Here is a 13896-nt window from a genome sequence, read left to right as displayed (position 1 = left end):
CACCGGCTGTCCGTGGGTCAGTGAGTCAGTGAGTCAGTGAGTCAGTCACACTTTTGCCCTGCTCATATCTCCACAACCGTTGCCCCCATCCATGCCAAATTTTGCACACACACTCCTTGACTGCCAAACTACAACCTCCAAGGACCCCCGGAGCCCCAGGGACCCCCAGGTCCCTGGGGGACCCCCAGATGTAAAAAATGACCAAATGTGCTCACACGTCACACGTCACACTTTTTCCCTGCTTATATCTCCGCACCCGTTGACCCGATCCATGCCAGATTTAACACACACACTCCTTGCCTGCCAAACTACAACCTCCAAGGACCCCCGGAGCCCCAGGGGGACCCCCAGATGTAAAAAAATGACCAAATGTGCAAAAATGACCAAATGACCACGCTCACGGGGAATTCCCGGGGACCACCGACTCCTGGTGCTCCAGAACGGATGCAAAAGTGGTGGCGCCCCCAGTGGAGGACCCCCTGCCACTGCAGCGCACATAAAATGCCGTAACTCGGGCTAGGAGCGTCCGGGAGAGCCGGGGCCGGTACCTATTCGTCCGCCAAGGCAACGCGGAGACCCCACCCCTCAATTCTCACATGGCCCTATTCTAGCGCCACCTTCAGGCCGATTTTTAAAACACATTTTTGGACACTGCTCCTACAGTTTTCGCCCTAAAATCACGAATATCACTACACAGCATGTCTACACTCATGTCATCAACATGGATCAGGAAGATTTTGGAAAAACAAATTTTTGCCCTATTTGTGGAGATAAGCCACCTACGGTCGCTTATCTCCCGATTAGGGAGTCTTACTGGTTTTAGTTATTGTCACTTTGTAGACTTTAATTATACAATTGCAAATCACTTCAACACTATATACAGGCCTTTTGAAAATAGCCGATCTACAAGCTCACAATGCGTCGTGTTGCGACACATTGTGAGCTTGTAGATCTGCTATTTTTTCTACATTTTATTCATTGGAAAACTTGTGAAATGGGACTTTTTCCATAATGAGTATACATTCTACTATTGGTAGCCTCATGCGCGCAGGGGGTAGGGGGGGACGGGGGGGATTAACACCTCCACTTTTTTGGGGTGGGGGGCATATCCCCTCCAGTGTTCAGGAGCTCTTTAAATTTTTAAAATCGCTTCATAATTGCCCGATCTATGAGGAATCAATCTGCAGTTTTGCTTTGCTTCATATAGATGCGTGATCGCTGATCGCGATGCGTCATGCCAATTTAGCCAAATAAGAAAAGAAAAAAAGCTCTCAAAGCACTATAGGCTATACATGGCATGTTGACAGCTTTTAAGTCTAAATATGTTTTTTTCGGACACACACATGTACAGTAGGCCTATGTGCTACAGTTCAAGGACATGCAGCAGCCGTCTGGCTGCCATTACCTAGGCGCTGAATTAAGTAATTAAACAGCCCTATTCTTTTACATCTCTGTCATTTTTGGTCTAATTTTACAAATGTAAATTTCTAAATAATAAATGAAATGTATTTATTATTACTGTACTCAATATCAAACTAAATCAGGTGGGATATGTTTTATTTCGTTTAATTAGGCTACTGGTTCCATCAGATTCCCTTTTTTTTTGGCAGGAGGCCGCCGTTCCGTAGCCTATTAATTAATAGGCCACTATGCGTCCATTGTTCACTCAACAAGGCCAGCCTATGTCACACTGACACGCTGGCATGAGATGAGAGAGACAAATAGATATGTGGACGTGACAAAAAAAAGTATTATATTAATATAGCCTTCTCTCTCTCTCTCTCTCTCTCTCTCTTTCTCGCCTTTTTTTCTCTATACGCAAACAATGTCGGTTCTAATAAAACAGACCTTATTGAGTGTGAGATATTTACAAGCATGATATCACTGTGATATGTGAATAAGCATTAGCCCCCCCATCCTCTGGTTTTATGCCAGTTAAATGGAATGACGGACAAGCTTCTGATTGGTGAATGTACCTACAGCGGTCATGCCATCGGTTTCCTCACACGTTTCCATGAAAACACACCCATGAATAATTTTTCACGTGGTGAGCGCACAATTACGATCATCGCAAATCACATAATCAGCTGCTGAGCGTTATTCATGCGTCAAACGCGATCGTCGGCAGTCGGTATCTCCTTAGCACGGGCGTTAATTACCGCCTTCTTAATTGGGCCCTGAGTAGTTCTCATTTCAAGGCGTATTACTGCCCTCTAGAGGCACAGTCCCACCAGTGCAGTGCAGTCAGCTCAGCTCAGCTGTTCTGAATGAGTTTAATTAATGCAACGCGATAGTGACAAGCAGGCAGGCAGTGGCAGAAGGAGACCGTCATTGCAGGTGCTGGACCTGCTGCTGGTGTGTGTAGGCTAGTCTCACATCATTCTCAGTCAAAAAACCAAAAAACGATAACGTCGTTCTTTAAATCAAGCAACAATGTAAGTACCTTTGAACAGATGCATAATGGAAATGCAATTTCGTTTGTCAACACATTTTAAGTTACGTTTCCTCTTGTTACTGTGGGGGGGATACAGTAACAAGAAAAAAAATGCCTTGAAATCTGCGTAAAACAACTGTGTAATTCAGCTCAAGTGGAGGGGATATGTCCCCCCCTCCTCGGGGCAAAAGTGGGGGGATATCACCAAAAGTGGGGGGGATACCCCAAAAATTTTCCCAGATGTGTCCCCTTCACTTTTAAAATGCCTCCTGCGCCCCTGGGTAGCCTACTTTTACTCAAGTATATTTTAATTCCAAACTTCTACTTGTGGCAGAGTATTTCTACATTGCAGTGTTGATACTTTTACACAAGTAAAGAATGTTTGTACTTTTTCCACAACTATTCATTTAGAAAGGAACGGCTCCCTACTGCGAACCGGATTCCATCGTCGTTCATTTCAAAGAGTCGTTCAAAAGACTCGATTCGTTCGCGAACGTCCCACCCCTAAAGAACAGAATGTACACACAGCGAAATGTGCAACTGGTGATGAGAAGAAACGATTCGTGCGGACTTTATTCTTCGCATTTCTTCTTTTCCACGCAAAAAGAATAACACATAAAAGTAAAAACAAACAAAAACATGTAGGTGTATTCATTAACATTAAATACACAATAAAATGTTCTACATTTAATGTTTCTACAGTCTATGTTTAACACGTAGGTCTATACGGGCTGGCATAGATGCGTTATAGATGCGTTGTTAAGCTTGCAGATCAGTTCAGTGTCTGTAATACTGTATTCCCTATGATCCGTGTGTCATTGACAAGCAAGGACAAGTGCATGCGTCCAACAACATACGACAACATGCATGACATGAGTGACTGTCCTGTTTGTGCTGCAATGAGGGGTGGGGGGCGTGTTCCTCAATCATGCCACATTTACTGTTCGCCGTATGACGGCGTCGCGTGGCGAAAATAGCCGACCCACAAGCTCTCAAAGCATCGCAGACGCCTCGCGTTGTGAGCTTGTAGATCGTCGGTTTCCCAGTGTACACAGGCAGGCAGTGTGTGTGGTGCCCTGCCTGTTACATAAAGTAATAAACCGCTCTGCTCTGACCGGCTGAAGCTGCTCTGATCACCAGCAGCACAGCAGTTGCTGCTGCTTCTTTCTAACAAGGGCATAAAACAAATTTATATATTTTTCATCAAAAGAAGCAAACTAGATCAACTTTTGATCAACCAGTGTTGTTGACACTGACTGCAGACTTTTGCTGCTATCTGTGGACTAACTTCGCTGCGTTTCGTTGACAAGGTTGTATATTGCTCATGGTGTCTTTGTGATCGTTTCTTTCTTCTGTTGCTGATGCGTTATTTATAGCGGCTTATATGTTATGAATTGATGATTGCTAAAGATTGATTTATTGCTTGTGCAGGGGGGCAGGGTACACACAACACAAGGCAGAGCAAGATGGCGGCTTCCTTGTTGAGGATAGGACGACTTGGCACCCTCAAGGTAAAGACATGTCAAGCTCATGGTCAAATATGTCCGCCTCTCTCATCGGGAATATTTACCCCACAGATTTGGGATTTTGGTCTGACCTGGATAGTGCACAGATTGTAGCTTCTGTTGTCATGTTCGTGGGTTGATCGTTGCTAATATGTGAGCGTGACTGTTTAGTGCACATGCAATCTGTGTTAGACAAGAAGAAAGCAATCTGATCACTTTTTTCGTGCAGTGTGTTTTGATATTTTGCATAATTGAGTTGATAAACAGCTAAGTTTCAGTGTGGCCATAATGGTTAACATATTTTGCATGCCTGCTATGCGCTCCCACAGGCTTTGGACACACAGCCAGGCCCCATGCATGCATTGCAGCAAGCACGGCCAAAAATCCATAATGACTTTATGAATTATAGTTATGACTCAATTTTGGAATGGAAAACAAACGTTAAGGCAAAAACCGATGGCAAGAACTGAAATGAAGATTACATTATAGTTTGGTTGACTTTTATTGAGTTCCAACGTGCGTGTGGGTGTGTGTGAGGAGGTGTGTATGTGTACTGTAACAAGACCACTCAAGGTCGATAGGCCTGCACAAGCATGGTTGGTTGACATACTGTGGGAGAAAAGTAGGCTTACAGATGTGTAGTACAGTACTGTGTCTAATATAAGTCAAACGTCTTAGAACTGTGCTGTCTGCATGACTGATGGACCCAAATCCAAACAAGCCACTAGCTCTTTCTTGTGGTCTAAATCCTTTTAGCAACCGTAGGTCTATAGCTTAGTATGTGAACGGCCACAGCTTGTCCAATGTATGTAGGCTACTGTATCTCTGTCACGCCTGACACTGTGATTCTATGGGTTTGTCGCTCTGACATCATGCTCTGACTTCACTGTGATGTCAGGGGAACCACTCTTAACAGAATAGGTTTGCTGCTCTGACATCATGCTCTGGCTTCGCTGTGATGTCACTTACAGAATTCCTTTTATGCCCATATATGGAGTTCCCAGATGTCATCACTATTAAGCCCATATCTAACAGGACTTCCTATGGGAATGCCCATTTATGGAGGCCACATCGGCCACATACCACACTAACAGAATCCATATGGCCAAGACAGATGGCCAAGACAGCCCATACTGTATCTGTCTGGTTCTACAGACAGGGATCTCCATGTATGGGCATAAAAGGGTATGATGTCTGATGTCATAGACATAACGAATAACTGAGTAAGCATGTTTGGGCTCGAGCCTCTCACAGCATATCTCCATATACAGTACATGGATCTCCATATATGGGTACCAGGGGTCTCCATATATGGGTAACTGGTCCGATATACATCACTGGCCAGATGGCCAAGAATTGGCGCGACCTCGCCCTTTTGTCGCCCTGAGGCGTCTTACTAGTAGTAGACCTTGTATCTGAACTGTCCTGTACTATTCCTATGCAAACTCATAATAAACAAAAGTATTCGATCAATCTATCAAACTTTCTCCAGTGTCTGCAGGCTGAGAGCTGGAGTGCTCTGAGGAGAGCACCTGCAGCTGCAGCCCTCAGCGGCAAGTCGGGTGGTGGAGGCAAGAAGAAGAACAAGAAAGACGCAGGTAGGATTGAAAAGTTCTTTAAACTTCACGTCATGTCTGTCACACAGCCTTCCTGTGTTCCCTTTAAGAGGCTGGTTGTGCTCAAATTGTGTTACAAGCACTACAGAGGCAATTAAATAAAATGCTGAAAGAATGCATTCCAGAAAAGGCCAACACTCCAGAACCAAATTAGCCTCGGCAAAAGCAGCTGTTAAGGTCCGTATTGTGAAGGTTGTGCAAAGTTACCTCCATAACAGGAGATCCATGAGTCACTCACAATCAAACACACATCCTGTTATAGGGGTATTTCACATTAATACACTTCTGGGGTCATTTTAACACTACTCTACTCGGATTAAAAACATTAAAATAGTACACAAAAAAACAAAACGAAAGAAAAAAGGAATTGAAAAAGAACGCGCATTAGAAGGGCAATATACTGTATACAGTATAGCAGTCACTCGAATTAGGGACATGTGTTTTCAATGAGTCTAACATGGTTAAAATGGAGTTTGAATTTACAAAGGGTTTATATCGGAAGGGGGTGCGTCTCATAAAATGGATATTAAATATCTAAATACTGAATTGAGCAACTCAAAAAGTTGAATAGCCCTTAAGTACATGGGCTATATGCACCATAATCTACTGAAAATCCATGAAACTAAAATATATGTATATACACACCCTATATTGCCACACAAGTAATTATTTTCACGATGGTCAAGGGAATGATTAACCACATACTATAGCTTAACCTCGTCACCCTCAACCTACTTGTGTGGAGTACCAGTTATGTTTTAGCTGACACCTAACCATTTTATTTTGGACAAAACACTTAAGAGGTTTTTAGAGACACTTTTCATTCAGTTTAACACTGAACAAAGATATACATTAAATTATGCTGATAGAGAGGACTAACGTGTCAAAAGAAGACAGAAGCTGGAGTAAACATTAATATAGCTAATCAACCATGCCAGTTAATTCCTATGAAATCATTTAATAATCCTTGTACCACAATTTGGCCATCAGTTTTATTTATTTATTTATTCTTTTTTTCTTTTAAAGCTACAATCCTTAAGTTTATGTCTCACTCTTCAAACTAAGAGAGCCAATTGGAACATTGTCCAAGCTACAATAAAGATGGTGGCGCATCTAGTGTCAAGCCCTTTGTGCCGTCTGCTTCTGTTCAGACATTGTTCACCAATATGTCAACTATTATTTGAAGTTCCTCAATGAAAGAGTAGTGAGACCACCTCCAACCACTGCGGAAGTGCTGCTGGTTATATTGTATTAACATACTTTACCATACAGATTGGTTAAAATCATGTTTTATTTATTAAAATAAATCCAGGATTGTAGCTTTAAGTTGTATTTTAAACTCACCTCTTCTTTTCACAGGTTCACTGACAAACCTTTGCCCCTTACAGTGAAGAAATAGTGGTTATTTCTGCTACCAGGCCTAACATAGCACTTCAACCCTTGTTGTACATGTGTACTTTTATCAACAACTTGATCAAAAACCTTAACCTTGATCTATTTCAACTCCCTTTTTATATTATCTTTGAAAATGGATTTCCTTGTTAAAAGCTGAATTACAGCTGAATTAATTCTTATAAATTGGCTATTGGCTTGCAATTGGTATGTTTTAACTACATATTCTTTATTAATTTGAAGCAAAGCCTAACAAAGTTAACATTTTATTTATTTTACAATCTTTATTTCTTTTACAACTCCATGTCTAGAAGTACGCTGGTACCTGTTACCAGCAGGTAACTATACTTCTTTTATTTTTGTATGGTTTTGGGAGGATAAGCATACAAGTAATCTTCATGGGGATATTCGCACATCTGTTTCTTTCTTTAACTGGGGATATTATCATCCAAGCTTAAAATGGAGAAATTAATGAATTTTGTATGCTTGCCCTCCTCCGTCCTAGACAAACACAAGCCCAAAACATACTTCGATATAGAGAAACTTGTCCAGCACAGGACATATGTGGATTTCCCTAAGAAGGAAGTTGCAGCAGCAGCAGCCGCCGCTGCAGAGGGTGTAGCAGCACCTGCACCGGCCGCAGAACTTGCCGCTGCAGCTGAAACTTTAGCTGCCGCCCCAGCGGCCGAAGCCACACCTGTCGTTGAAGTTGCACCCGCAGCTGAAGCCGCACCCGCTGCCGAAGCTGCACCCATTGTTGAAGCCGCCCCTGTCGTTGAAGCAGTAGTGGAAGCTGCTCCTGTATCTGAAGCAGCCCCAGCGGTCGAGGCCACACCTGTAGCTGAGGCTGCTCCAGCCGTTGAAGCCGCGGCCGTAGTAGAAGCTGTCGCTGAAGCGGCACCTGCAGCCGTAGCTGCTGCTGAAGCGGCTGCGCCTCCAGCCGAAGCTGCTGCTGAAGTGGCTGCGCCTCCAGCCGAAGCCGCACCTGAAGCCCCTGTTGAAGCTGCTGCACCTGCTGAAGCTGCACCTGCAGCGGAAGCTGCTGCCGCCCCAGAGGCTGCAGTTGAGGCTCCACCTGTTGAAGCCGCACCAGAAGCGGCTGAAGCTGCTGCCCCAGAAGCCGCCCCCGTTGAAGCTGCGCCCGTTGAAGCCGCTGCCCCTGAACCTGCTCCCGTTGAAGCTGCGCCCGTTGAAGCCGCTGCCCCTGAACCTGCGCCCGTTGAAGCTGCGCCCGTTGAAGCTGCTGCCCCTGAACCTGCGCCCGTTGAAGCTGCTGCCCCTGAAGCCGCCCCTGCTGAAGCTGCTGCCCCTGAAGCCGCCCCTGCTGAAGCTGCTGCCCCTGAAGCCGCCCCCGTTGAAGCTGCTGCAGAGGCCCCTGTAGTTGAAGCTGCACCAGAGCCAGTGGCTGAAGCTGCCCCTGCCGTTGAGGCTGCAGCAGACGCAGTGGCTGAAGCCCCCGTAGAAGCTGCCCCTGAAGCCCCAGCTGCAGAAGCTGTAGTGGAAGCTGCCCCTGAGGCTGTAGCTGAAGCTGCCCCTGAGGCTGTAGTTGAAGCCCCTGTAGAAGCCGCTGCAGAGCCTGTGGCTGAAGCTGCCCCTGCTGAAGCGGCTGCTGAAGTTGTCGCTGAAGCCGCTGCTGAGGTTGTAGCTGAAGAAGCTGCCCCAGCTGAAGCGGCTGCTGAGGTAGTAGCCGAAGCGGCTGCCCCTGTAGAGAGCGCTGAGGAGCTGGTGGACCCCGCTCCGGTCATAGCCGAGGCTGCAGGAGAGGAGCTGCAGGCAGAGGCCCCAGCTGAGCCCGAACCAATTGTAGCGGCTGAGGGTACACACTACATCTTCCCCACCTCCTAAAACCCTTCTCTTTCCTCTGTGGACCCCGCAGTCTACCAGTCTACCAACAGTCATTTTCATTTCCATTTTTATTTAGAATAAGTGTTAAGGATAATGTGTAATGATACCCGATATCACAAAAGCACTTTTTGTTCTTTCTTCGCACAGCCATCTAGTCTTCACATGCAATCATTTCTTAGCACATAACCAGTTTTCTATTTCATCCCTCAAATAACATGCATGTCCCTTACCCCTATGTCCCTCTGACTCTGGTCCCTTCATTGTCATTATATTACTTTACTTGCGTTTGGAGCATGTGTTATTGCGTTTTGCTATATCCATCTGCATAGCATTTTGCCTTGAGATGGGCCTGCCTTATTATGTCGGTCTCTATTCATTTGTGTTTTAGTTGCATTATCATATATCCTCACTTTACACTAATTTCTAATTGCACCCATCTTTTATCTTTAATTTGCTTGCTTTCTTGCTTCCTTCCTTTCTAGCTTGCCAGTCATTCGTGCTCAACACTTTTCACAGTAACATTGTGTTTGTTTAATAATTTTGTTCTGTCCAAATTGACAGATGTACAGTACTGTTATTTGAGCACCATATTTTCAATGCTCATTACCATCTAATCATTTTCCATGTTCACAATCAGCTTTTTTGTTTTTAATTTGACTGAGGGTAATGTTTGACTGTTTGACTGAGGGTAATGCTAAAGTTAATGTGAACTGCTAAAGGTAATGTTAAGGTGACACACTGTCCCAGCTATCAATGGTTACTGTAGAATGGTGGCTTTTACGTGAAATGTCCTTTCCTCCTTCCTCTCACACCTCCTCACACTTCCTTATTTGGGAATTGCATGTTAAAGGTTACGAGTAATTGTTCTCTACATGTATGTGCCAATTGTTGGAAGTTTTGGATGTATGTGTAAATTTAAAATTTCCTTCCCCCTTCTTCACGGTTAAAGCACTACATGAAAAGGCACTCTAGGTTGCTGTGCGTGGAATCCGCATGATTGAAGGAGCGATTGGATTGTCTTTTTTTGTAATTTGTTTTAAATAGCATGATAGTTTGAACCAATGGGATTTGAATTTTCCCAGACTGTCACTGGACTGCAGTCGTCCCCATATCATAGTGACTGCAATATTCTTCAATGTGTGATCTTGCACGGCAACTTTTAATTTTGTTAATGTTAACCAACCGAGCCTTTCTCATGTTCTTTCCTATATCTCACCCCTGTAGAGGTCTACTCCGTCTATCACTACCCAGGTGCTGTTTTGTGCATGAGGGTTCTGGCTAAAAAAGAAAAAACAGACTGGTTTTTAACTTTGTCGTTCTAGCCAAATGGACAGATGATGATATCCAAACACAAGGCGTGTGTGTTTTGAGTGTGTTCTCCATGAAGGGAAAGTAATTGTTTGTTTTTCTCCCCTCCCTCTTTGACTCGCAGTTCTAATGGACCCAATCCAGCAACTCTTCCTGGAGTCTATACGCGAGTACAGCACAAAGAGCCAGTAAGTGTCATAATGTTATTGATTTGATATTGTGCCTTAGTGTGGGTAAAGGTGCACATAACCTAGCCTCACAACAGCCAGACTCTCCAAAAGGAGAGTCTGGGAGTTCTCCATAGACAACGCATTACGCGATGACGTAGTTACTCACTTTGACTGACAGGTCCAGTCAGTAGTCATCAGCGCATCAAAACATCGTCGGGAGAACATCAAATACGTCTTTTCCAGACAGAAATTCCAAAGGTGCAAACTGTTGTTCGTTTTTAAGTTATGAGATGCCGTTGATTTCAGATAAAACTTCGCTTAATGCAGCTTTTATTTGCGAACTCGCGTCGGACATGGGGTCCGCCATGTTTGTTTACAAAATGCGATAGCTGTAGCAGCCGCTCGACCAATCAGGAGCGGTGTGAGGCGGGTTCGCTCGAAATGCAGCCTTTTGATTGGAAATTGAGAACCAAAATTCTCATAAAGAGACTCGATGGGAGGGACACCAGACCGAGAAAGGAAGCACATTGGTGATGGCTTGCGAGGCTACACATAACCCACCTTCAACCATATCTTCATATAATTGGTTCACACTAATATTCATAAGATGGCACAATTTCTGTCTACTCACTGTCTCGTTGGTGGGCTGTGGGAATTTCAGAAACTGCCTGTCGAGTCCAAGCAACTAGAAACTTCTATACAGCCTTTCTCTTCCTGAAAAGATAGCATGGTTAAATAAAAGCTATTGATAAAGGGTTAGGGTATCTATTCTTGTTTCCTGCCTGCCTACCGATCATGTCACTGGTAGGCTGGTTTCTGAACTGTCCACAGCCCCTCCTCTGAGACACAGAGTGCGTAGACAGAAATGGTGACATCTTATTATGAGCATTAGTGAGGACCATTTATGAGAATAGGTTGAAGACACTGACATGAAAATCTGACAACATCCCAGGGTGTTCTGTCTGCGGAGTGCTCACTCTCTTGGTGCTGGATAATCTGTCCTGTGTGTATGTAAAACAATGTATTTCCATGAGACTTATGCAATGTTGCAGCGTGAGCTCTTTGCACGCAGAATGCATTGGGAAGTCGTTTTTAGCAATGCTGTCATCAAAAGCCTGCTCATGGCCTGTTCTGCATTAGCATTGTCATGTTAGTCTGATACGTGGCTAATCTGGTACATGGCTAGTAAGTAGTAAGCTAGGATATACAAAAACAAATGAATGGGGGGAGGGGGGCATGATTGAATAAGAGTTATTACTAACGGTAGCATGATCAACTTTGACTTTGGTCAGTCATGCACATGCCTATTAAGTATTGTTTCTGATCTTCATGCGAGGACATAATATATGTCCTCGCATGAAGATCAGAAACAATAGGATTTATGTTAACCCATTCAGGCCGGGTACACATGTTAGTGTATGGGAGGGGCTTACAGTACATGTACAGTATGTATCAACATATTTGTTTTTGTAGGCTAATTTCTGATTTGGGCCTAACTATAGGTTAGGCCTAAATGGGTTAAATATCAGCAACATTTTTTTTTTTTCCTGTTGGTAGCGCTGTCTGTCGCCTCACAGCTAGAAGGTCCTGGGTTCGATTCCCGCTGGGGACGCTATGGGCGTGTTCTCTTCTCTCCTCCATATCATCAGTGCCCACACCCTAAGTGGGGTTGGCAAAAAGTTTGCATGTTTGGAACAGTGTCACCTAGGGTAAAAATGTACCCTCACAAAAACATGCTGTAATCCTGGTCTCTAAACTGCCTCCCCCTGGCCAGCCGGGGCACCTTATGGAGGGGAAAGGAACTGGTTGGAATAACGTGTACCTTCCACGCGCTACGTCCAGCTGGAGAAATTCCCCCTGTCAGGTGAAAAGAAGCGGCTTGCTTGGACTCCTCTGTGTAAAAGGAAGCATGTCAGTCCATTGCTCTCTCCAGGTTGCCTGAGGGAGTGTAGCAGGATTACATTAGACAATTGGCACTGGGTGAAAAATGGGTTGCAAAATCGTGGGATAAAAAAACTATTTAAAAATATGCCTTGTGAGCTTGTATATCCGCCACTTTTGGCGAATGTTCCAAACCGTGATCTGACTGACATTTCCCCTCTGCTCCTCAACACTAGGGCTACTGGTGGACTAGTTGATGCAGGCCCAGAGTATGAGAAAGCTCTGGCACTGGAGATCACAAAACTCGAGAGACTTTATGGCAGCGGAGACCTCACAACTTTCCCAGAGTTCACTTTCCACGGTGAGTTTAACACGAAAGGCTCGCCACAGTATTTTATTAGTGTGATCATAGACCACATGAGACTGACTGAGTATGTCCATTATATAGACCATATGAGAATGACACAGTATATGTCCATATATGGGCATTCCAAGATATGGGCTTAATATTGATGACATCAGGGATCTCCATATATGGGCATTAAAGGGGCTATATGACCATTAAGATATTAGTGAATTAATTTTCCCCATTGACTTGAAAAGGGACTATGGCAACCACACTTGCAATTTCCAATTGCTTCTTTCTAGTTTATTTAAAGCTCTTTTCATTACAATTGACACCTGTACTTGGTTGCCTTGATTTATTTTGTGCCTTTTACAATTCTTCTTGCAAATTGTGTTTTATTTTACAAATACTTTCATGTTCCTTTGTTCCCCTTTCAGAACCCAAGTTCGATGAAGTGTCCAAGTGAACATCCGCATCGGCACCTCAACTTTTCTAATAGCAACCTTTCTACTCTCAACCTTTCCTGGTGAAACCGTGCTATGAAGTGGAAGTCTCATCAAAGGCCAACCCTTCGTTACGTCACAAATCCAACTTTTCCATTACTTTTGTACATGAAAACAGAGCTGTTTCAGTAGCGTAGGATTCCATGGGAATTAAGCCAATGTGTCAATGTAACTTTTTATGGAGGCTAAGCTTATCGCTGTGAAATATGCTTTTTGCATAGGATAAAATGGGAATGAGCAGGATGTGAAAAATGATAATAAACTCTGGTCTATATTTGTTGTATAAGGTCTCATGCTTTGTTTATTAACATGATGGCAACATCAACATTGTATTTCTGTGGCATTAAGTCACGAATCTTGCTGCTTTCTTTTGGTACTTTTAACACCAATCCCTGAATACTTAATTTGTTGGGAATGTGCTACTTTTATATGCATGTTTCTTATGAATTGATATAAATAGTATAGAAATAAGATTTTTATGCTGTGAGACGTGGAAAGATATTGGTGTGGCTGATGATGTTAAATGTTTCCAATGAACACTCATTTGCTGCGTAAATGTTCAGATACAACGCAGTGATAAAACATCGACCAATGACCCACAGACATGTCATCTAAAGGCAATTTGGAGTGGAAAGTTGAGCATTTTGTGCACTTGCTTTTAATGGCTTTCACATGCCCTTGTGTGACACATGCCATTTTACTGAAATGTTGAATGTTGCTTGAACTATGACAATAAAAGCCAAAAGTGTCATTCTCATTGTATGTCCGATTAAAATACACTGCAGCGCACACTGTTGTGTGTTTTGACTGACCGTGCCACTCATTCTATTCTATAATTACATTCTATTCTATAATTACATTTGAAAAGAAGATGCAAACATTGGCACATACTCTAC

General features: G+C 43.7%; 1 protein-coding gene across 1 annotated transcript; it reads left to right on the top strand.

Annotated features, from left to right (window-relative positions):
* The first annotated feature begins 3492 nt into the window (after positions 1–3492).
* On the top strand, positions 3493–13286 carry LOC308307781 (uncharacterized protein). Its single transcript, XM_080753064.1, has 7 exons — positions 3493–3744; positions 3866–3945; positions 5432–5537; positions 7453–8763; positions 10225–10288; positions 12388–12512; positions 12935–13286. Exons 2-7 carry the CDS (start codon positions 3901–3903, stop codon positions 12961–12963), a joined length of 1680 nt encoding a protein of 559 aa, XP_080609190.1. The 5' UTR covers positions 3493–3744; positions 3866–3900; the 3' UTR covers positions 12964–13286.
* Positions 13287–13896: the final 610 nt, after the last annotated feature.

This window comes from Nannobrachium achirus (assembly GCF_963921795.1).
Source record: "Nannobrachium achirus genome assembly, chromosome: 22".
Classification (NCBI taxonomy): Eukaryota; Metazoa; Chordata; class Actinopteri; order Myctophiformes; family Myctophidae; genus Nannobrachium; species Nannobrachium achirus.
Note: the sequence above shows the minus strand (reverse complement) of the source record. Positions and strands in the feature narration are given on the sequence as shown.